The 26080-nt window shown below is 38.3% G+C and overlaps 1 protein-coding gene across 1 annotated transcript in view; it reads right to left on the reverse strand.

Annotated features, from left to right (window-relative positions):
* Window positions 1-7707: 7707 nt before the first annotated feature.
* The window catches only part of LOC138732926 (rapamycin-insensitive companion of mTOR-like), a 77883-nt gene continuing 59510 nt past the window's right edge, over window positions 7708-26080 (reverse strand). The window contains exons 18-26 of the mRNA XM_069879707.1: window positions 21712-21821; window positions 21491-21578; window positions 20638-20730; window positions 19556-19662; window positions 18669-18898; window positions 16800-17820; window positions 10490-10667; window positions 9191-9275; window positions 7708-7809 (exon numbers count right to left, since the gene is read on the reverse strand). Coding sequence (XP_069735808.1) covers window positions 9192-9275; window positions 10490-10667; window positions 16800-17820; window positions 18669-18898; window positions 19556-19662; window positions 20638-20730; window positions 21491-21578; window positions 21712-21821 — 1911 coding nt within the window. The 3' untranslated portion in view covers window positions 7708-7809; window position 9191. The remainder of the gene's footprint in view (window positions 7810-9190; window positions 9276-10489; window positions 10668-16799; window positions 17821-18668; window positions 18899-19555; window positions 19663-20637; window positions 20731-21490; window positions 21579-21711; window positions 21822-26080) is intronic.

Consider the following 26080-nt stretch of genomic DNA (forward strand, 5'->3'; position numbering starts at 1 on the left):
GGAAACACTGTGTCCTCCCACAATAGAACCAGGTCTGGTGATCTTTTTCTCGCCCCTCCCACCCACCCCCACCCCAGCTTTTTTTTCTTTTCCTCTTTTTTGAATTAAGTGCACAGCCTCTGCTCTTTCTCCTTTTGGTTAACGCACGGCCTATCACAGTATTGTGTTTGATGCTGCATCTTTTACATATATATTGTAGCATTGTGTTTGGCGTTGCGTTTGGAGCCACGCATTTTTTGTATCGTGCTTGAGGCCGCATATTTTGCCTGTGTAATTAAGTACTGTGGGCACATATTTGCAATAAATTGTTTTGTGTTCATGGACTTGCGGTGCTTTCTCACCGCATTTCTAACCAGGGGCAATTAACGGACTTTAGTCTCATCTCCCTTTATGGGACGAGATACCACTGTAAAATTTTCAAGATCACATTGCTGAGTCACTTGTCTCACAGTAATGTACAAATTTCTAGCTAAAATTTCTCTAATTAGGTGTTTCTATAGGGCCTCTGGTCCTCAATGCCTTTTTCTATGCTTCTCTTTTACTAAAAACCATATTAAATAAGAGGGAATGATTAATTTCCCTTGTGGGATGAGAACCCATCCCTCTTCATTATATGACTCTTCCAAAGCTGCAGTAAGCTTTTGATCTTCTTTGGTATATTAGGCCTCTCCTTCCCTTCCAGGGAGATACTCCCATCGGGGATCAAAGCCACTTCTGTTTTACCTCTCTTTTGGCTGCCTTTTTGCCTCTCTGTCTGCCAGCTCATTTCCTCTTTCTAGTTCTGAATTCACTTTCTGGTGTGCTTTGATACGCATGGTTGTTACCTTCTCAGGGAGTTGGACTGCTTCCAATAGTTTCAGGATCTCCATCTCCTCTGCATGTTTGATGTGTTTACCCTGTGAGTTCAGTAACTCTTTCTCTTTCCAGATGGCTCCGTGCCCATGTACAACTCCGAATGCACACCTTGAATCACCACAAGAAGGATGTTGAGGCAACAAAGAGCAACAAAGCTGGTGAAGGGGCTGGAGAACAAGTCTTATGAGGAATGGCTGAGAGAGCTGGGGTTGTTTAGCCTGGAGAAGAGGAGGCTGAGGGGAGACCTCATTGCTCTCTACAACTACCTGAAGGGAGATTGTGGAGAGGAGGGTGCTGGCCTCTTCTCCCAAGTGACAGGGGACAGGATGAGAGGAAATGGCCTCAAACTCCGCCAGGGGAGGTTTAGGCTGAACATTAGGAAAAAATTTTTCACAGAAAGGGTCATTGGGCACTGGAACAGGCTGCCCAGGGAGGTGATTGAGTCACCATCCTTGGAGGTGCATAAGGCACGGGTGGATGAGGTGCTGAGGGACATGGTTTAGTGTTTGATAGGAATGGTTGGACTCGATGATCCGGTGGGTCTCTTCCAACGTGGTGATTCTATGATTCTATGATTCTATACTTGTTGAAATCAACTGACACTCATACACTTTCAGGAAAAAAATATGTTTTATAACTGAATTTGCAGCAACAACTCATATGTCAAGTTTCTGTTGTCATGGATACCCACATAAGCGAGTACTTCAGAGCACATAAGCATTTCAGGATGAAGAATCTTTCAAAAGTATACTGACATTGCTTTTGCTTACTTTTTTATAATCAGAGGACTTCCTATGATGCTTTCTACATTAATTGCTATGGATTAAAACAGTAACAAATGAATAAAGGTGGTTTTATTTTTAAATATAGGCAATAAAATTTGTTTATTTTGCCTTAACTGCAGAAAAATAACATGGAGTTGTTTGATGTAACCCCATCCAGTTATTAAAACAAATCTCTCATACTCTAGCCTACCTGAGGTAGTGTTTGAAACTACGGTTTAAGATATGCTAGCCCTTTTTTTTTTGAAAACTACATTATTTCCTTTGGAGTTAATACCACTATTTGGTCTACTGTGATTGACATTTTGGTTTTACAGAAGCATTTATTTCTTATGACCAGAGAAGTCCAATAGTTACTGGTGTGGTATGTTTTCAGAGCATTTCAAATGTGCCTTGACACATAGATATATTATTTGTGTCATTGACCAGGAAAGAGTTGAATCCATTTCTTTTGCTCCTCCTTTCAGTGGGAACTCATGAAAAGACAATCTCAGGGACTAAATTTGACTATGAACAGCAACTTAGAGATCTGCTTTACAAGAACCTGATGGTATGCAGTGCACATAAGAACTTAGTGATGTGATAATTGCAAAGCAGTGCTTATATGGCAAGATGAAAAAGAGCAAATAAATTCTACATTTCACTAGGAATCATGTTTTACTTTTCACAGGACTTACTGAAATCTCCTGTAGCATGGTTAGTAAGAACAGGGTTATGAGCATCAGGATAAATTTCAGGACAGTTATAAAAAAACCTGTAAAAGTGAATGGATAAAAATACATTCTATCTTGGCACAGTCCAACTGAATTATTCACCTATATAAAAATCAAAAGGTAATGCCTTCTATTACAGGCATTCTGACAGAGGTGGCCATGCTACTGTGTGTGTATATATATATATTTGCATATATTTATATTACCTTCCTATAAAGGCCTCTGAATCTTTAGATCCATGATAAAAGTGATCGGGATTCTTACTTTTTTTTTTTAAGCTTGCACTCATTAGTTTAGGAACCTTGCTAGTAACATGACAGACACAACTATTAACAGTCACTGTATCATGTAACTTTTGCAAGAAGTCTCAAATACCAATACAAAATTACTGTTGCTTCAAAATTTGTTACTTAAGGCTTTTTACTACAATTATTATTACTATGATGCTTGATCACTAATCCACTGAAAATCCAAATCAAATTTCTGTTTTTATAAAAGACTGTTTCCATGGAACTTGGAAAATGCTCATATTATGTCTTCTCACAAAAGCAGCAATGATTAAATGCCTTCAAGTTTAGTTTATACAATATTCATATATCTGATACAAATCATGCTTTTTAAAGGTTTTTAGTTAAGAGTAAGACCAACGTTCATACCATGTGAGCATGAGTATAGAAACTGCAAACACATGCATATAATTCAGGGAAAACAATCCAATTTCAGCATTTTAAGTTTGAAATTTGTTAATTTTAAATCAAACTGTAGTGAAAATCCTTAACTGGTTCAGATAAGATATGTGTACATAAGTGCAATAAAATCAGAGAGACTGCTAACAAAATTACTTACAACTATAGCAATATTTAAATAACTTAAAAGAAACCTCAGATTCACAGAGGCTTTTCTTTCTGTTTGAAGTTACAAACCCCCAAGTAGCGTTACAAACAGTACAATAACCAACAGAGAAGGGCTAATATTAATCCGCTAGCGTCCATGATCACAGCAAGGCTCCCCATGGCAATGGAATGCACCCTCATCTCTGATTCCTGGTATCCAGGGGCTAAAAAGCAAGGCATCATTCTGCTTCTCTGGAACAGAATTGGAAGTCAACCATGAAAGATATCTCTGTGTGTTGTTTGGGTTTTTTTTCTTTTTTTTTAAATTTATGGTAAAACATTAAACTTGTGGAGGTGTTCAGTGCTTGTCTCTTGCATATACTAGTAATTATTATTATTAAAACTATGTTAACGTTTAATAACTCCCCAAAGGGCTCAAAAAAAGGGGCAGTAATTGGTTAAAGAAGAAAAAGTTTTCAGTTCAGTCTTCAGTTACCAGTAGCTTCTGGAGCAGTCTAGAAAATGATTCTCCAAAAGTTTTTATCAAGTCAGTCAGAGGTTGTATGAGGATTTCAGAAAGTCTATATGCTATGCACTGCATGAGACAGAGATCAGGATTCAGCTGATATATCAGTTATTGGCTATTTTGTTGGTGTTGCTAGAATAGCCTCTGCTTCTTCATGCATCTCAAAGAAAAAGACAGATGAAGTATTAATGTCATCAGAGATTTTACTAGAAACGCATCATAAAATAGTGTCCTTTAAGACATATCTGAAAGCATTCAGAACATGAAACATGCACCCATCTGGCACATTTTGGTGCATTCAATGTATCTGAATTCTCTACTTACTTGTAAGAATTGTACATCTTGAAATAGCTCCTGAATGAACCTTCGAGATGGAAGTCGAAATGTACAATGTGCTAACAAGTAGGACACCTCAGAGTAAAGGCATATGTCATCAAATGCTTGGGGATATTTCTCCTTAATTCTGATCAACAGGAAAAACAAAATTTTAAGTCTTGAACAGATTTCCATCATATTCTAAAAAATTGTTCAATTAAATTTTGTCTGTCATCACTAACAAAATAGAACTCTTCAGGGATAGGTATTATACATTCTGGATCTGATGAAGCAAGAAAATCAGAACAGACAGTATTATTTTATACCAAACTGGAAGAAATACATATTAATGAAATGAAACAGAATATATCATTTTAAAGTTGTACAGAATCTGAGATCACCTAGTCTTAAAATAATAGATGTAGAAAGAGAACAGTATACCAAAGAATAGGCATCCACATGTACGGCAGCAACAAAAAATACAAAAAGCTAACTTAATTACCTGTAAACATTTTTAAAATAAAATGAGCATTTCTGTGTTTTCTTTTAGCAGTTGTATGTCAGTTTCCAACATCACTAGCCCAGAAACCTACATATTTATTATAATGTGTGGTCCCTGGATTTATATTCTTACAATTTAACATGAGTTTTTCTATAAATTAATTCCAGTAGTTGTACTCTTGCTTAAAGCAGATTTGCATTTCTCAAGAAGTTACTTCCAGATTTCTTATTCTGGCTATCTGATATATATATTATTTGGAGCAAATAACACAAAAGAAATATCAAAGATGCATGACATACTGGGTATGTAATGAAACCACTACAGTTGAACTGCTGATTTGAAAAATAATGGGGAATGGTAAGAAATTAAAGACAGAACAAACATAAAAAGGAAAATTCTTTGCTTAGCTTTTATGTTACATTCAGTCATCCCCAGTAACCCACAATAATACCTGCTTGACAATTCTTTGAGAAGTCAGAAATAAGGCGAATCACTATCTTAGAAAATACATACAACTAAATGTTGCTAAATCATTTAAAATGTATTTAACTTACGTCAGGAGTCCAGTTTCATGGCTCTTAGTTCCTACTGAACTACTCAAATTGATTACCAAACGTAAGACTTCTTTCCGCAGAAGTATTCTGCACACTGGTGTATCATCTGGGATTGATTTTACTCCCGAAAAACCAAATTCAACAGCATGGAGTTTAAATAGAATAGTCTTTGACTGTGGTTATCTTATGCGACATAAGTCTGTTTTATCATCACATGCACACACAAGTACATATTTATGTATGTATTATGAACAACCAACAAATAATCCCGTTACAATTAAAACAAACAAAAATATTTTCATGAATTATAACATGGAAATATTTTAAAAAGGTAAAATAGCATTTAAAAAATGCTGTGCGACATTTAGAAAACTTACAGTGCTGTCTAACACTAAATCACGTTGCAATCTGGGTGATTATCTGCTCTGTTTGTATAAGATACTGGCAAAGCTAGCAACCAGCTACTTCATAAGAAATTATGATAATTCAAAACATAAAATGCAACGCTAACAAATAAATGTCTTTCTCTTTACAAAAATTCAGGAACTGTTTTAAAAGAATTTGTTTTCTTTGTAAACTAACAACGCCATGGGGGAAAAGAGCAAACAGTTTGATGGTAATGTAAATGCAGTTCTGTTTCCAACACCTCCTGCACAAACGCCATATAGCTAAAGCAGAACAGTTTGAAATTATGCCATCTGCCATAGTCATTGATAATGCAACTACCTTCCTGGAAAATTATTAGGGCATTAAAAAAGTTTTCTTTTGATGTTTGTTTTTTTAAAGCAATAAACAGCATTAACTTGTTTCAGAATATATAAATAATTATTTTTCCACAATACCTAAAATATACTTTAAATGTTATAGTCTCTGATAATCATAAGGCTTTCAAACTTACCTAGTACAAGCTCTGTACTCTTGGTGTTGCTTGTTGAACCATGGGATACTGCATCACTACAGCTTGAAATTCCAGAAAATTTGGATGAATGCACATCAAAGTGATTGTGTATGGTCTGTCCACACCAGTCAGTATATAGAATGTCTGAAAAATCTGAGAGAAACAAGATGTTGCATCTTTGTTATTCACACTTCAAATGATTTTCTTATTTTTTAATGATATTAAGCATGCAAGACACTGATGCACTATGTACAGTAACTATCACCACATAAAACAGTTGAAAACTAGATGTTTGATTTTGGACAAATACCCAAAATGTCTAAAAATAACTTACTTTTGAATCTTATAATACTTGAGTGAAAATAATCACCTCTTAAACAGTCAGAAGCCTAAAAAACTGTAATCCCGTGTAGAGCTCTTACGTAAAATAGAGTGTAGATATATCAATAACATAATATACTCTTGCATATGCAGAAGCTTTTTTGTTCATATAGTTGCCACGGGTCTCGCAGAAAGGATTCTGACTTCACCAACAGAAAGATGTGACAAGTAAGATTCTTCTGAAATGTTTCACTATCCATAGCCTTTGGCATTTTGCATGTAAGAGATGAATATAAAATCCAAGCTTTTAATTGTTGTGCAGTTAACAGAATCACAAAAAAATAGGTCTGAAGGGACTTCTGGAGATCACTAGTTCAACTTCTTGCTCAAAGAAGGGCTCACTTCAAAATGAGGTCAAATTACAATGCAAAGAGCTTTTCCCCTTATGTTTAACTGGAATTTCCATTCCTACAGCACGTCCATGGTCTCCTGTCCTTCAGCTGTGTGCTTATGACAAGAGCCTGGCTCTGCCTCACCTGTAATCCCCTCATGTTAATTGAAGACTACAATTGAGATTTTATTTGCCATCTCTTCTCGACACTGAACTTGAGCTTAAACTCTTGGCCACTCCACATTTTGTGCATCCTCCTCCTTGCCAACAGTACTCTTTATGTGTTACTACCTGAATGCATAACACTGTTGTAAAATGGTAAGGATTACTACTAAGCAGAAATTGGAATTTCCAATATGGGATTATCTTTTTATTATAAACACAGTAAAAAGGCATAGAACTTCAAGCTCTGCAGTGGAGGTTTGGAAGAAAATAATTCTGAATCTGATCTGAATGTCAAAATATGAAGAAAGAAGACTAAATCCCAGAAGTTACAGCTCAACTTCAGACAACTCAGTCAGATTTCCTTTGTTTTGTTTTATGGTACAGACTTGCTTTGAAGTCAGAGTTTTCATTAGTTTGACTGCAAACCTCAGTTTTCAGGACATCAATTTGTAAGTACTAAATAAGGTTTTGAATTTTATATTTTGATAAGCTTTTAGAATATTTAACTACTAATACCACTAGAAACAGAAAAGATGGAAATGATGGTTATATAGTGAGCTTATTAAGGAGAATTAATTTCAAGGTCAATAGTCTGTAAGAAAAAAAAAACAACACAAGAAAATCACAACAAAAAGCCTTACAGATTCATCAGTTTCAAAGATGAACAAAATTCTATATTTTCATTCAGTTTTATCACACTTCCTCACAAGGAACACAAACCTGTATGACTATATGAAGAATTCACTTTGTTGGTAGGCTGATAAGCCAGTATTTTAATGCAGGCACAGTAAAGGCAGTTCTCATCCGTGTGCTCCTGTAACCCTGTATCCTCTGTATTTTCCAAAAACTGAGAGGCATCTGAATGACTGGTATTCATTATTTCTGTGAGACTGATCTGCTGTCGGAGGATCTGAAAAGGACTTTTGACAACATCACTTGTACCTGATGGAACACCTGTAGATAAGCAATTAGACATCAGAAAAGACAAAACCACACAATGAACAGTTAATAAAACATTATTTCAATTAAATTTCCTCTTTTAAGGCTGGGAAGGGTATGTGTGAAGATCTAGAAACTTTTTTTTTTAATTGTTAAGCTCCCAAGATTTGTTATCATTCAGGAAATAAACATCACATTTTAGTCCTGGCTTATCATACACAACAAAATATTGCAAAGGACAGAATTCAGCCTCTAAGCACACATACTGTAAGATGATATGTGGTAAATCCTGACATTATATCAACATAAGTAATGTTAATATCCATGTAACATGAATGTGTTATGAGTTTTCATAGTATCAAATGAGATTAGTGCAATAATACTAATGTGTGTGTATATATATATATATGCATTTATACTATGTATAAATGACACATACACCAATGAAGATACAAACACAATTTAAAAAACTGTCACTTAGTGCCTGTAATAGGGTAAAACTAGACTCAACAGTGCAGAAACAAGCCAAAGACACTTTCATGACATGCTCTTCCTCGGGGTGGAAAATACCATCAAACACAATTTTGAACAGGCATTACTTGACACTGAAACTCAGTAAACTACAGAAATACACTTTCCGAAAAATCATCTTTATATATTACATAAACAACACAAAAGAGAAAAAAATCAGTAAGATGTATCTATTTGGACATTCCAAGTGCTTGTAATAAAGTCCCAGTTAACTAAGAAGCAACTAACAGCTATACTATACTACTTCAGGACCAGTATCAATATTTTTTTTAGCTGTCCTACTGTAAAAATACATATTGATGCCCTACAGATTTCTGACTGTTCTGGAGTAAAGAGCACATTCCAGAACAAGCCAGGCATCACAGAGCACTTGCAGTTTTCTTGTACCATGTTCCATTCCCTCCACTGATCAATTGTCACAGAAACATCACAGAAAGATGACATTTACTTTCTGAAATACACACCTAACCTTTATCGGTTCCTGTAAATTCACATGTAATCAAAGGGGAGTAAAAATATAACAGCTCGATATATATGTGGCATACATTTTATCTTAGTTTAAATTTTGTTACTTTCTTCAATGCAATATCACTACCAGTCTTCAGTTAACATTAGCTCATATTATAATCAAAGATATGAAGATTTTCCTTCTTAGTTTATTAGAGCTGGATCAAGCTTTGAAGCAACACCACGTTATGCAAACCAGGGAATTAATAGCCCACTATCCCGAATCCAGAACAGCTCTCAAAAATTAACAGCTAAAAATAATCTTTTCTGTAAAGAAAAATCAACAAATAAACCCCAACACCTCACTTAATGTACAAACAAACAATAGATAGGTACAGAAAAGGAACAAAACCAATACCTCATGCATCAGGTGCAAAGATCCTAGCTCCGTGGTCATCAAATGGAGGTGTGCTTTTCTTCTGGAAATATGGTGTTTCCTTTACCTGGAATATTCAAATGAAAATTAAAATTAGCACAGGTGATAAATATACACAAAGGAAAAATATTTTTTTAATGAGGAAATGAATAGTTGTCAATTTTTTACTTGAGGAAAAAGATAGAATTGCAGGAGGAAATTAAGAATGGGCTTCTGAGTAGCAAAGGAAAGCCACAGAGAAAAACATGAATTTGTAAATGAACATTTATTAAGCAAGGCTTGTGAATAGTCAGTAATTGGTAAAACATAGTGGTGACAGGCTGTAAGGAAACCAGTGGCTATTAATGGATGTGGCTATTCATGATCTGTTCACAAACACACTACAACACTGGAGATATGGGAAAAGTAGAGCAAAGCCACCCAGGACATCTAAAATGTTGCCTGTAAGATACTGCAGAGTTGAGACATGTCAACTCTACAAAAAAGAGTTGAGAGAAAAAAAGTGAGGAATAAGACTGTGGAAGAGAGAGAAATAAAATAGTAATTTCATAAAGGGAAAATAAGAGTAGGTTTGATGGAAATCTTGCTTTTGTTCTAGTTTTGTAGTTTTTTGGGATCAGTAAGAAAGAAATTTAGGTTTGAAAGGCAAAGACTAAGTAAGCTAAAGATAAGGAAGCCACTGAATATTAAACATTGTGATGCGTTAGTTTGTTAGATGGAAATGTGTTTTAACTAAGTAGAGAGAGGAAGGCACTTAAGATAACCAGTTTTATCTTAAAGAAATATATCTGTGAGGTTAAGTAAAGACAATATAATTTAATGCAATGATGATAGATATACAAATAAAGTAATATTAAATCAGGATCATGGTAGCAGAAAATACAGTAGCAGGAAGTTTACTGTGGGATTATTCACATCATTTATGGTTGACCAATGAAGATATCAATTACTTGGCTAAAGAGATATTAGCAAATGCCCACAGACCAGTATAAAAGCTAGCTGTCAGCTAAAAATCTTATGACAGCATATTTATGCTACCACTGTTTAACACACTTCTAACCTAGTCTGTGTCGTTATTTGCCTAATAATACAAAACAGAGTATAATTTTTCTAAAACAGGATTAGAAAACTAACTCTTGTTCTCCAAAACGTATTCCTTGAAAGTACCACATCCTGTTTTCCTCATTTCTGTAGACCTAATCTATTCTGATGATAATGCAACAGCTAACTACTTTCTGGTATGAAAATATAAATGAATCCATTAAGTTATCACATACATACCTGAAATATTTCATTGATATCCACTGGGAGGGCAAGGCCAATGTAATCATCAGAGCTACCATATGTAGCATTAGAAACCATGGAGCGAACAGAGGAGGAATGCTGAAGTGTGTTTTGGTTAATAGGACTTAATAAATCTTCTTTATCTAATGAAGCATAACTTAAAGCTTTCATGAACCTGTAACATTGAAATAATAAATCATAATCTTGGTAAATCTCTCATTCTGGCATATTACAATTAAGAGATACGAGCACTCCAGTCATTTCAATTCAATGTTAAACAGGTCAGGTCAAAGCCTTGCACCTAACCACTGATAAGAGAGATCATGAACAGCTAAGAACCAGGAATACTGTTAGTATTAGACTGCATGCTGAGTCTCAGGATGAGTCCAGTGCAGCAAGGCTGCTTTGCTTATCAAGGGTATGATGGCAAGGAAAGGTACAGCATGATGACAGCCACAGAATCTGTACTGCCACTGAAATTACACGGATTTGTTCCTTCGTTAGCACAGGAAACCAGTTACAGAGCAAGGAACAGCACTTCTGATTTCCAGGATGGTGCAGCTTAACTACTGAATCATCCTTAATTGAATCAGCACACTCAGTCTAGTTCTAACTTAACTGAACAAAGGGAACAAAACTTAACTTTTTGCGACATCTTTGAAGAATTATGTGAAAATATTAAAAAATTAATGTTGTTCTTAATCAGGAAGGAAACTAGTAGTAATAAACAGGCACTATAGATGCACTATAAAGACTCAACTGGGTATGTGGACAAAAAATCAGCAAATGGGCTCTTCTGGGCAGTAAGGAAGTGACTAATGTGCTGGTAACTTCTCCCTTTCTTCTCATGTGAGACAGGATATTTAGGTAAAAACAGGGATAGAAAGTATGTTTTCCCTTTCAATAATAATCTGAAAAATCAAATCCACTGGCTAAAAGTTGCTTTGAAAGGAAAAGTTTGTGAAGTAGAAGAGGTTTTAAGAGAAAGTTGTTAAGCACTGACAAGCAGCTATGAACAGTACCAATATCACAAACTATATATCATAGATAACTATCTAATAAGTCTTCAGAAGATCTAATGTTACTCAGAGCTGAAGAGGTGACACTGCAATCTAAAAACAAAACATACGAATAAAATCTTTGCTCTGTTGTAGCTAAGAAGCCAAACTCTCATTCATATCAGTGGTACCAGTATCTCAACACTGGCTTCAGTGCTACAGTGAATAGCAATACAGCATATTGGAAGATAATTTTTTTATACAGATGGTAAGGGAGCCTAACAGGAGAGATGCCTTGCTTGACCTGCTGTTTACAAACAGAGAAGGACTGGTGGGAGTTGTGGTGATCAGAGGCCGTCTTGGGCTTAGCAACCATGAAATGACGGAGTTCTTGATTCTTGGTGAAGGAATGAGGGGAGTCAGAACCACTGCCATGGGCTCCCGGTTACTGGTTGAGAGAGTCCATTGGGAAACAGTCCTGAAGGGCAAAGGGGTCCAGGAAGGCTGGACATTCTTCAAGAAGGAAGTCTTAAAGGCGCAGGAGCAGACTGTCCCCATGCACTGCAAGACAAACTGATGGGGAAAACGACCGGCCTGGCTGAACAGGGAGCTTTTGCTGGAACTCCAGGAGAAAAAAAGAGTTTCCCACCTTTGGAAGAAGGGGCAGGCACCTCAAGAAGGGTACAGGGACCTCGTTAGGTCATGCAGGGAGAAAATCAGAAAGGCAAAAGCCCAGCTAGAATTCAATCTGGCCACTGTTGTAAGAGAGAACAAAAAATGTTTTTACAAATACATCAATAACAAAAAGAGAACGAAGGAGAATCTCCTTCTCCTTTACTGGATGAGGGGGGAAACATTGCTACCAAGGATGAGGAAAAGGCTGAGGTGCTTAATGCCTTCTTTGTCTCCATCTTTAACAGTTGGACCAATTATCCCCAGGGTATTCAGCCCCCTGAGCTGGAAGACAGGGACAGAGAGCAGGATAAACCCCTCATAATCCAGGAGGAAGCAGTCAACGACCTGCTACACCACCCGGACAATCACAAGTCTATTGGCCCAGATGGGATCTACCCAAGCATACTGAGGGAGCTGGCAGAGGAGCTTGCCAAGCCACTCTCCATCATTTATCAGCAGTCCTGGCTAACAGGGGAGGTCCCAGTTAACTGGAAGCTTGCCAATGTGACACCCATCTACAAGAAGGACCAGAAAGAGGATCCAGGGAATTACAGGCCTGTCAGCCTGACATCGGTACCAGGAAAGATTATGGAGCAGTTCATCTTGAGCGCACTGACCAGGCATGTGCAGGTCACCCAGGGGATCAGGCCCAGCCCACATGGGTTCATGAAAGGCAGGTCCTGCTTGACCAACCTGATCTCCCTCTATGACCAGGTGACCCACCTAGTGGATGAGGGAAAGGCTGTGGATGTTATCTACCTCGGCTTCAGTAAAGCCTTTGACACCATTTCCCACAGCATTCTCCTAGAGAAGCTGTCAGCCCATGACTTAGACAAGGAAAAAAATAGAAGGGACAAAGCTCAACTAGAACTTACTCTGGCTACTGCTGTGAAGGACAATAAGAATGTTTCTATAAACATATCAGCAGCAAAAGGAGGAATAAAGAGAATCTCCAGCCTTTAGTGGATGGGGGGGGAAACGTAGAGATGAAGGATGAGGAAAAGGCTGAGATACTCAATGCCTTCTTTGCTCCAGTGTTTAATAGTCAGACCAGTTGTTCTCAGGGTACCCAGCCCCCTGAGCTGGAAGACAGGGAGCAGAATGGAGCCCCCATAATACAAGTGGAAGTGGTTGGTGACCTGCTACTCCACCTAGATATTCGCAAATCTATGACGCGAGATGGGATTCACCGAAGGCTACTGAGGGAGCTGACAGAAGTGCTCACCAAGTTATTCTCTGTCAGTGACCAGCAGTCTTGGCTAACAGGGGAGGTCCCAGTGAAATGGAGGCTTGCCAATGTGACCCCCATCTATAGGAGGGGTGGGAAGGAGGACCCGGGGAACTATAGGCCTGTCAGCCTGACCTGGTGCTGGGGAAGGTTATGGAGGAGATCGTCTTGAGTGCCATCAAATGGCAAAAATAAGATAACCAGGTAAGAAAGCCCAAACAGCATGGGTTTAGGAAGGGAAGGTCCTGCCTGACTAACCTGATCTCCTTCTATGACCAGTGGACCCATGTAGTGGATGAGGGAAATGCTGTGGATGTTGTCCACCTGGACTGTAGTAAGGCCTTTGATACCATTTCCCACAGCATTCTCCTGGAGAAACTGGCTGCTCATGGCTTATATGGGTGTGCTCTGTGCTGGGTAAAAATCTGGCTGGATGGCTGAGCCCAGAGAGTTGTGGTGAAAGGAGTTAAATCCAGTTGGCAGCTGGTCACAAGTGATGTTCCCCTGGGCTTGGTGTTTGGGCCAGTTCTCTTCAATGTCTTCATCAATGATCTGTGCGAGGGGATCGAGTGCTTCATCGGGAAGTTTGCAGTCAGCACCAAGTTGCATAGGAGTGTTGATCTGTTTGAGGACAGGATGGCTCTACAGAGGGTCTTGCACTTGGGCCATGCAACACTTCAGGCTTGGGGAAGAGCGGCTGGAAAGCTGCCTGGCAGAAAAGGACAGCTGGTTGAACATGAGCCAACAGCATCCTGGCTTGTATAAGAAACAGTGTGGCCAGCAGGACCACGGAAGTGATCGTTCCCCTGTACTTAGCACTGGTGAGGCCACAGCTTGAATTCTCTGTTCACTTCTGGGCCCCTCAGTAGAAGAAGGACATTGAGGTGCTGGAGCGTGTCCAGAGAAGGGCAATGAAGCTGGTGAAGGGGCTGGAGAACAAGTCATATGAGGAGCGGCTGAGGGAACTGGGGTTGTTTAGCCTTGAGAAGAGGAGGCTGAGGGGAGACCTCATTGCTCTCTACAACTACCTGAAAGGAGGTTGTGGAGAGGAGGGTGCTGGCCTCTTCTCCTAAATCACAAATAATTAGATGAGAGGAGATGGCTTCAAGTTGCGCCAGGGGAGCTTTAGATTGGATATTAGGTAAAAATTCTTTACCCAAAGAGTCCAAACAGCATATATATCTGTCAGAAGAGATGCTGAGCAAAAAATGACCATGAGTGTTGCTGGGCCTCTGGAGATAGAGTGCAGAGAGCTTTGATAACCAGCGAGCCTCCGGCCTGAGAAGAATCAACATCAGTGGCAAAACCAAGAAGGCATGAAAACAATAACAGTGGTCACGAGGAGCTTGGAAGGAGAAGAACATGCTGTGGAAATTTTTATGAAGGACTTGTGGGACCGTTGTTGACATTTTCACTAAGGTATAAATATGAGCTTGTAACAATAAACTTGGTTTTAGCTTGAAATGAAACCTGAGTCCGTGCCTGTTAATACACCACATATATCTCTTCAATATCTGTATCAATGATCTGAGTGAGGGGATTGAGTGCTTCATCAGGAAGTTTGCAGTCAGCACCGAGTTGAGTAGAAGCATTGATCTGCTTGAGGACAGAAAGGCTCTACAGAGGGTCCTGCACTTGGGCCACGACAACCCCATGCAACACTACAGGCTTGGGGAAGAGTGGCTGGAAAGCTGCCCGACAGAAAAGGACCTGGGGGTGCTGCTGGCTGAAGATGAGCCAGCAGTGTGCTCAGGTGGCAAGAGGGTGAACGGCATCCTGGCTTGTATAAAAAATGGTGTGGCCAGTAGGACTAGGGAAGTCGTCCTTCCCCCGTTCTCAACATCAGTGAGGCCACACCTCAAATCATGTGTTCAGTTTTGGGCCCCTGAGTATAAGAAGGACATTGAAGTCCTAGAGCGTCTCCAGAGAAGGGCACAAAGGCTGAAGGGGCTGGAGAACAAGTCTTATGAGGAACGGCTGAGGGAACTGAGGCTGTTTAGCCTGGAGAAGAGGAGGCCGAGGGGAGAACTTATTGCTCCCTTCAGCTACCTGAAAGGAGGCTGTAGTGAGGTGGGTGTTGGTCTCTTCTCCCAAGCAACAAGAGATAGGAGAGGAGATAGCCTCAAATTGCACTGGGGGAGGTTTAGATTGGATATTAGGAAATATTACTTCACTGAAAGGGTTCTCAAGCACTGGAATAGGCTGCCCAGGGAAGTGGTAGAGTCACCATCCCTGGAGGTATTTCAAAGATGGGTAGATATGGCACTTAGGGCCATGGTTTAGTAGTGGACATGGCAGTGCTATGGTTTATAGTTAAATGATCTTAAAGGTCTTTTCTATCCGAAACGATTCTGTTATTCATAGAATCATGGAATGGCCTGGGCTGGAAGGGACCTTAAAGATCATACAGTTCAAACCCACCTGTGATGGGAAGGGACACGTCCCACTAGATCAGGCTGCCCAAGGCTCCATCCAACCTGGCCTTGAACACCTCCAGGGATGGGGCAGCCACACCTTCCCTGGGCAAACTGTTCCAGTGCCTCACCACCCTCATTGTGTAGAAATTCCTCCTTATGTCTAGTCTAAGTCTTCTTCTAAGTCTTTAAAGCCATTGCCTCTCGTCCTATCGCTACATGCCTTTGTAAAAAGTCCCTCCACAGCTTTCTTGTAGGCCCATTTCAGGTACTAGGAGGTTGCTATAAAGTCTCCTTGGAGCCTTCTCCTCTCTGGGATGAACAACCCCAACTCTCTCATCCTGTCCTTGTATGGGTGGTTTAGATTGGATATTAGGAAAAAATTCTTTACCCACTGGAAGAAGCTGCCCAGGGGAGTGGTGGGGTCTCCATCTCTGGAGGTGTTCAAAACAAGTGCAGACATGGCACTTGGAGGCATGGTTTAGTAGGCATGGTGGTGTTGGAATGATCTTTGCGGTCTTTTCCAACCTTAATGATTCTATGATTCCATATTGGCAGTAGTCCCTGTCCTAAAACCTTGCCAAGTTTGATCGAGAAAATTCTCTTCTGAAATACTGCTCTGACTGCAGGAGCAGTTTCGTGTGATTGCAACTTTAGTAATGTTAGCAGTGCAATTGCATTTAAATATTAAATAAAATTAAACAGGAAGCAAATGGGATAGAAGGAAACATACTCCTTTGTCACTAACAGCATTAAAGAGACTGAGGACAGCTATGAAAGCTGCATTTCTCTGACAGCACTTACTAAGTTCAGACTTCTCATTAGCGTATTCTTCTTATACTGATACTTCTTTTCAGCAAAGTTATGAATCATCCTGCAACAACTGTCACTCTGTCACTTTTAGATGATGTTGGAAAAACATATTTGAAAGATATTTTCCTTATTAAATTGCTTTTACAGCTTTGAAATAAGAAACACACATAATCTCTTACCGGCTTGGGGTCAACCGAGAATTCAGGCTGCCAGACTTCATGGTAATAGTGTCAGTAAATAGCACATCCTTTGCTGGAGATGCTAGGGCTTCGGAGTGAGACAGTGAAGGATGCATTCTCTGCTGTTGTAAGCGTTTTAGTGTGGCATAGCCAAAGGCATCTCGAGAACTTGTGTAGCTAAAGTTATAGTACGCAAGACTTTTTATTGTAGCAAGAGAAGGAGCCTTAAGAGACTGGGCTCTTCGGGGGAGTGTATGAGAAGATCCTGGGGATACCAAGGATACAGAGTTGGATTTTGAAAGAGGCATATGGTCTGACTGTGGTGTTGAACAGGGACTTGGTTTAACTGTTTTTGTGCTTACCACAGTACTCAAACTTCCACAGTCAGTATCTATGTTTGTAGTGTCCACACCTACAGTCTCCTTTGAAGGGCTAGAGCTCATTGAGCTTATGCCACTTGTTGTGGTATCTGTATTAAAACTTAAGCTACGACTCTTGAAATGTGTTTGTGTAGTACCATCTCCTATTAGCCTTTCTCTGCTTGTGTTTTCATGGTGAATTTCATTTCCAATATCTTTTGGCAGCTTCAGATCATTTTCTCCAATATTTGGAGTTCTATGAGTATCTTCCACATGCTTATTTCTGGCAAATGAAGCTTCTAAATGTAAAGTCTGGATTTTCGGAATTCTAAAAACAGGGTTGAATTCTTCCCCAGCAGGAACGTCTATGCTACTGGAAGGTTCTGTTACAGTACGATTTCGCCTCAGGCTTGATTTACTGTCAGATGTCAGCTTTCCTGCTTTTGGATCACTTCTATGTTTTTTATTAGGTAGAGTAAGAGAGTTTAGAATACGATTTTTCACAAGTCTGCTAGAGGAAAAAAAAGAAAAGGGACTACGATCTTTGTCTTTTGAAGGTCCAGGTCTGTCATAAAATATTTGTTCTGCATCTTCAGTAATATCTAGGAAGAACATACTAGTGGAAGTACTACCAAAATGGTCATCCTCCATGATGAACATACCTGAAATAATATGAGACTTTGTAACTCAAAATGGATATTTCTTCAAAGTGTATAAACTATTTTGCGAAAAAGTAAGCAATTATATAAAAGCTAAAATAGAAGGCTATGTGTTTTACCAAAATTTTAATTCAACATTTTTTCTGCAGAACTTAGTACTGTAAATAAATTATCTTCAGGAGTACTTGAGCAGAAGATCTAATTGCTTCAAAAAAACCCTTCCATGCTATCATATTTCAGTGTAAATATCCAGGTACTAGGATTACAACTAATGCACTCCTTTAATGATATCTAAATATGGTATATTTCTAGATTTAAATTCCAAATATCAATAGCAAAGTTAAAATGTATTAGATACACAAAATATACAAGAATTTAAATACAGCCATACTGTATATATCTAAGTGCTTCTGTATACACAGAATATGTATTCTAAATATTCCTTTGAGGACAAACAAGCAAATGTATCTTTATACCTAAGCATGGAGATTTTTGCAGGGTTTGATAGCAACTTCACATAAAAACCTAGTAACTTAACCTAATATTAAAATTTCTTATTTTTACATGAAATGTAAATCTAAGACACTGTTCTCTTCCTTCTTGCTTGACTATGTCTCTCTGAATGCATATAGCTGTCTCATGGCTTGTACTCTTCTTTCTTGCTATAGTACCTTTAAACCACTTGCCTGAAACTCATCCTGCCAAAAAGTGAGTAAGAACATCAAAATACTGTTTTGTGGTGTTTTTTTGGTTTTGTTGCTTGCTTGGTGTTTGGTTTTGTTGGGGAGTTTCGTGGGGGGTTTTTTGGGGGGGTGGGTGTTGTTTGTTTGAGGTTTTTTGTTGTTACTTACTTGAAGGTGTAGATTCACTTTCACTGTTATGCCTAGAACTGGTGGACTCGGAGTTCAAGCTCAGAGTACTGGGTATAGAAGAAAGTTCATTGCAGAGCTGCTCCATGTCATCAGGGACCACTGGCCAAGGCTGTTTACGACTGTGTCTCACTGCATCCCAGTTATGATGCTTCAAAATGTCACATCCTTGTTTAGTTTTGGCTATTAGACCAAGCACGTAGACACAGGTTCTGTATTTAATGTATTTATAGGAAAAAAAAAGCAACAGTAAAAGCATCTAATTTAACTAAACTTATTTTTCTCTTGAAGGAAACAGTTTCAATACAGTTCAGCAGAAACTTCACAGAATTGCCAAATAGCTTTTTGTTTCTGATTTTTATTTGTAAATCAATAGAAGTTTAAGAAATGCACTAAAATACATGAGAATGATATACTATTAAAAAAAAAATAATTATGACAAGAGCCCGATACATAAAGTAGAAAAATACCTCTTTTTTTAAAGGAAAAACATTAATGCATTAGCAGTATTAGGCAAAAGACCATCTATTTATGCTTTCTTTTAAAAATTCAAAAAAGATACTGAATAAAAATGACGGAACAATAAATTGATTCCAACAGAGATACAAGTAGCAAATATTTTAATTGTTCTTAAACCAGGAAATAAGTAGCTTATATTTTTTTTTCATATGTTTCATTTGGTTACTGCATGTTCTTTTAGATTTCCTATACAATTCTGAGATTATATAGGACTGAGGCTGATAAATGGTCTTCAATAACTGATTTCCGAGTAAGTGGCAAAACTACATTCACATAAATTAGGTAAGGCTATTTGAAAATCTACTGGAACTACCATCTGTAAATTTTATGTATAAATCAGATAGACATACCCTCTAACGGAGAGAACCTCACAATGTTGCGTGAGTGTCATTATATTGGGAATTACATTCTCCTCTTGAAGCAAGTTAAGACCCCAATTTGATGATCCAATATTGCCCTGGAATAAAACAGTTTGTCAAATAAGCTTTGATTCTTATGTGATCTGCAGCACTGTCAATGTAAAGTTTTTGACACTTTGTTGGTGGTACAAGTTTCAAGACGTATCTTCTCAAAGCAATTAGAGATTTGAGCACACTTTTGGCATTTCCTAGTCATGCAAATCCAAAAAAGGACTCGGGACACTATGTATAATACCTAAAACGGCTCACAGTTAACTACTATGCATTCTTTATTTTACTAGTTCTACTACAGACAGCAGTATGTTCATGAATCACGCACTTTACATTCTTCTTAAACAGGCATTTTATTACATATCTACAACATCTTCCAGTACTAATTACCTTGGACAAATGTTCCAAAATAAACTTTGGGGAAGACAAGAAAGAGGTAGACAAACAACTGAGGTGGCAAAGCAACTTTAGAAGTATAGCTTAGATAGGCACAGACACTAGGTTTTCCCCATGTTATCCCAAGTACCAGGGATGTCATGACCATATACAATCACATGCATCAACAGTTGGCAGCCAACTTTCTTCCAGAAAAACTGAATTTTGGAACATCACAGTAAATATATTAAAAATAGATCACAGCAAGGGCTAACCACTGGTCCCATAGTAATACTATTACTACATGTGGCAATCTGTTATTTTTATTTGGTTTAAAACAAAAAAAAAGACACACCTCCCCCAAACAAACAACAAAAAATCAAACCACCCCACTACTACCCCCCCTCCAAAAAAAAACAAGCCAGAAAGACAAAGCAACTATTAAAAGACTCAGAACAAAACAGATGCAGTGAACAATTTTCATTTGAAAGTCCAGATAAGGTAGTTTCCACTAACTTGGAAAGTCACAGTTATTTTATGACAATACCCCTAAATAATGGTTTTAAGGGATTTTGCCTAGTTATTTCAAAATTAAGAGTCATAACTGAATTAAAAAACTGCAAAAAGATTGAAAGTCTATTACTAACCAAGGCCCAAAGGGCTGCTTTCAGTTGCTTAATTCCTTCCCACTTATCCAGCACTGGGGAATGAACAGTGTAACTTAGATCTGTAACAATATTCTGAAGGAGAAAAACAAAAAAAAAATACTCGGTTGAAAGTGAAAAAGAGGAGACCTCAGTAAAACAGGTTCTCTTGTAGTTTTAATAAAGGTAAAGTGATAATTTAAAGTATGTACCTTAAAATAAAATAGTGGTAGTTCTAGCATAATAATCATAAATTAACAGCAATGGTAATGCAGGTAACGTTATCACTGGTTGCATCAGGTTAATTCATATTTTATAAAGATAACAGATTCACTTGATTAACACTCTATAATATATAAGATTTCTCTTGAATTTGTTGATTTATCATATACAATTCATTACATCATCTTGCAAACTCACATCAAAAGTAAATTTATTTAAGCAGCTATGAATTGGCTTTCTTAGCTCTTCAGGATATTAGAAAGAAGATTTTATTCCCTCATCTCCATGTTTTTGTATGCATAAATGGATAGGTGGTTTTACTTGTCAATATACAATTCACTCACACACAGATTGAGAAATTATTTCTATTGGTGAGTTACTTTCCATTCTAAGTTTTTGCTAGTAATTTTAAGAAAAATGTTGCAAGGTATTTCTCTAATATTTCAGTGGTCAGGAAGGAATTTTACATGAGACTAGATGTCAAAGACTGCCTTCACAACTTTTTGGCCTCAAATAACTTGAGACTTTCATACTCTATTTATTTTGCAATGACTGTTTAAATGCTATCTCTTTAAAATCATATTTTAAGAGGTTTACAATAATCTTTCAAGTTATAAATAGTGATTATCCTCACCTGAGACTCCAATAAATGGCAACCTGTTTTATGGTGCACCAGTTGGCCATAAAGGTGAACCGGCAGGTAGACATGTGGTCGCTGTAATCTGGTAGAAAGAAAAATCAAATGTTTTCCAAGGATTTCTGAAATTTTCCTTTAAAATAAATTGCACTGCAGTGTAATGCAATTAATTACTCTTGAGATTTTTCAGACAAACAGGATTCTTTTGGAGAGTTTACCTTTGGTTGCTCCGATGAACATAGTTATCACCATCAACAGGTTTGTGATAAGTTGTAAGTGCTTCATTAAGTCGTTCTTCAATCAATTCAACATACTTCAAGTGATATTCCTAAAAGTCGACAAAGGTTGACAAAACACATTTAGGTGGTTAATGTTTTTTATAGTATGGTACTTCATAAGGAAAGAACAATGGAAGTGCTGAATTATAATTTGAAGGTGAGGCTCACTAACATTACTGCTCTTCATACATACAATGAGTTTGCAGAGAGTCAACAACTGATTCCATAATTATTTCAGTGAATTTGTTAAAAAAGTAAAGAAAGAAAGACATCCTTCACATCTGACTAATCCAAATAATCTCAAAGCATTTCAGTATTCCTAGAGAAGTGGTTTATAACATAGTAAAAAAATTGCATAAAAGCCAACAGGAATGAGACCAAACACTTATAATCAATTATATATATAAAAAAACCCCTATAAACCTATGAAGGGTTTTATTCTAGTCATGACAATGATGCGTTTTTCTTTATGGGCCTTGTGTTCCCAGTTACTTCCAAAATGCATAAGCTAATTCTGTCTTCATGAGATCTAGATTTAACTTTAATTAGCAACAACCAAGACCAGTTGTTCGCAGGGTACCCAGCCCCCTGAGCTAGAAGACAGGGACAGGGAGCAGAATGGAGCCCTATAATCCAAGAGGAAATGGTAAGTGATCTGTTACACGACCTAGACATTTGCAAGTCTATGGGGCCAGATGGGATCCACCCAAGAGTACTGAAGGAGCTGGCAGAAGTGCTCATCAAGCCACTTATTAAATCCTTTATCAACAGTCCTGGATAACCGGGGACATCCCAGCAGACTGCAAGCTTACCAATGTGACACCCATCTACAAGGGCCAGAAAAAGGATCCAGGGAATTACAGGCATGTCAGGCTGACCTCGGTGCTGGGGAAGTTTATGGAGCAGATCATCTTGAGTGCCATCACACGGCACATACAGGACAACCAGGTGACCAGACCCACCCAGCACGGGTTTCGGAAAGGCAAGGTCCTGCTTGAAAAACCAGTGTTTAACGTAATGACTTCAGTCACTCAAGCTCCACCTAAAACTCTGCCCAAAGGTGTGAGTTATTATAAAAATGAAAACAAGGGAACATTTTGAGCAACAAAGCTGGTGAAAGGGCTGGAGAACAGGCCTTATGAGGAGCGGCTGAGAGAGCTGGGGTTGTTTAGCCTGGAGAAGAGGAGGCTGAGGGGTGACCTCATTGCTCTCTACAACTACATGAAAGGACGTTGTAGAGAGGAGGGTGCTGGCCTCTTCTCCCAAGTGACAGGGGACAGGACAAGAGGGAATGGCCTCAAGCTCCGCCAGGGGAGGTTTAGGCTAGACGTTAGGAAAAAATTCTTTACAGAAAGGGTCATTGGGCACTGGAACAGGCTGCCCAGGGAGGTGGTTGAGTCACCTTCCCTGGAGGTGTTTAAGGCACGGGTGGACGAGGTGCTGAGGGATATGGTTTAGTGTTTGGTAGGAACGGTTGGACTCGGTGATCCGGTGGGTCTCTTCCAACCTGGTTATTCTGTGATTCTGTGATTTGGGGGGGGAAATGTAATTGCAACTTTTGGGATCAGCCGACGGGTTGGACTCCATCTTCTCCTGCCAATTGGGCCGCCATTTGGGATAAGACCCTTGTGTTAGGCGTGCTAAATATATATCTTAACATCAAGCTAATTATTAGTATCTCTCTATACTTTGACCTTAACGACATATTTCTTACCTGCACATCACTCCTGTCTGTGCTCGGGTGTTTTAATTTCAGTATATTTTCATGAAAAATAATCTTATCCCCAGCCACCACCAAACCCTTATTTAGTCACAAATTGTTATAATAGAACTGTGATAATAAATTGACTTGTTCGCACATATACAAGCCTCAGGAATCCTACTAACTGTTAAGGGGGATTTAAAGGGAGTTTCTGATTTGAACTCGGCAAGCTGGACAATATTAATTGTCTTTGCGAGATTGCTGATAAGAGCCCAAGTACAGCAGTGTGGAGCAAGCTGGATAAGATTAATTGTCCACGTGTGATTGCTCAGTGGTTGCTGTAACCTGACAAGCTGAGTGGTTTATTTCCGTTCTTGTGAGATTGTCGGAGAAAGGGTTACGCAGACTGATAAACTCTCCCTCTGAAGTCCCTTGTATTTTAACTTAAATAGTGAAAGATATTTGCTGTGTTCATGTAACAGAAAATTTAAATGTGCAATTGGATAGACTTATGAGGCCTGTAGTATAAGACAAGTGGCTTCAAATGTCTCAAAAGGGGGAAATGTTGATAAAAGCCCATGATATTTTTAATATCTTAAAAATATATGTTAGGATCATCAGACAGGCAGGAGACTTATACAAGATCACAGAATCACAGAATGACAGAATCATAGAATCACTAGGTTGGAAAAGACCTATCGGATCATCGAGTCCAACCATTCCTATCAACCACTAAACCATGTCTCTGAGCACCTCATCCACCCGTCTTTTAAATACCTCCAGGGAAGGTGACTCAATCACCTCCCTGGGCAGCCTGTTCCAGTGCCCAATGACCCTTTCCGTACAAAATTTTTTCCTGATCATTCTCTCTTGTCCTATTTTCCATCAAGCATGGCAGGTAGCAACACTGAACGGATAATTTCATTTTGTCTTTTCTTGACAACGAGAAGGATGAAAAATGTCTTATAACCCAAGCAATATGTTCCATAGGACAACTAATATATTCCATCTGCTTACAAATACCACCTCCAAACCCTGCTCTGACCTAATCACATAAGGTTTTACTGAAGTACTTGAAAATTTATAGAATGGCTTCATTGGGAGACGTTTGAAATCAATGAGCACATAAGTAAACAGTGGAGGAAATGTTTTTTTGTTGTGGTTTTGGTTTTTGGTTGGCTTTTTGTGTGTTTGGGTTTGGTTTGGGTTTTTTTTTTTAGTTTCAGTAAAATTAAAGCTCATTCAAATCTCTCTCTTTTGTCAATTTTTACTTTTGTAGAACAAAGAAGTAATGAAAAAATATTTATCCATATGTTTAGCAACTGGCATTTTTTGTTTTCTTTTAAGCATAACAGAAATTTAATTCAATCTTTCTGCCTCTGTGATGAGTTTAGAAATCCTAGTTATGCAAATTTTTTCTTCGAGTTACCAAATTTACACAGTCCATTGTTCTCTTAGAACTATTTTAATGTTCTGGAGCTGTATGTGAAAGGTGACCACAACTCTTGGGATTAAGTACCCTTAGTCCCTTCTCCTCCAGCTGAATTTATATATATGAATGAGGATCTAGCATTGCACTCCTCTCTGTCTCAGAGCTGAATCTCAGATGTTCTCATAACTCAGGCCAGAACTGCTGAATAGACTATCCCTATTTCTCTGTATATCCATTCACTTTTCACAACTAAAAACACCTTCTTGAAAAGCTCCAGAAAGGGAGGTCCCCTTGCTGTTTGACTCCTTAGGTATTTGCATCCACTGTATATGTATAAATGGCATGATTTGGGCCTGTGACAGTTAGCTCTTTCCCATATTCCCCATGCAAATCATTCCAGAACAGTGTAGTAAATAACCTTACAGAGCACCTGATCACTTGAAGCACACATTGACACATGAAAATTTGAATTTTGATCATAAAATAATTATGAGCAGGATGAACTAGTGGTTTTCTATTCTCCAATAAATCGATTGCCTTTTTTCTAATGCGTAGCTAAATGTTCATATTACTGATTTGGAAACTGAGCAAAATCTGTGTCAGAGACTAATTCTGCAATGGGAATGGTATGCCTTAAATCAGTCACAACAACCTGTAAGCAAATTTTCATTCATTGAAGCATAACTCTTGTCTGTCTGTGCTATTGGTATATTTGGACCACCAACTCAGGGCCTTTAAGAAAAGAGTTTTCATGTAACCTTTTTAATTAATAAATTGAATTTAGCCGTATTTATACAATGTAATACAATTCCTCAAAGCAGAGAGAAAATATTTGAGATATAATTTTGGATATTGCCTCACTACAAAGCAACTTTTAAAATTCTTTATGTTAGAGAAAAGTACCTGCCAAAAGAACTAGCAAATTAACTGAAATACTAAATCCTGGGAGCTGTTAAGCTTCTCTCAGCATCACCGTGAGTCCACGCCAGCTATGGACACCTATGAAATATTCCACATCTCACAAACAGAATTCATAGAGGTCTGGCACTGACAATATCCCATACCAGTCTGTCACTCAGCCTCCTGTCTCCTTCTATCAGAAACTCAGCTCTCATTTAAAATGCAGTCTTCTGGCTAATTGCAAGGGAAAACCATGAAATATTATGATGTGCATA

The sequence above is a fragment of the Phaenicophaeus curvirostris genome, chromosome W (assembly GCF_032191515.1).
Source record: "Phaenicophaeus curvirostris isolate KB17595 chromosome W, BPBGC_Pcur_1.0, whole genome shotgun sequence".
In the NCBI taxonomy this organism is placed as follows: Eukaryota; Metazoa; Chordata; class Aves; order Cuculiformes; family Cuculidae; genus Phaenicophaeus; species Phaenicophaeus curvirostris.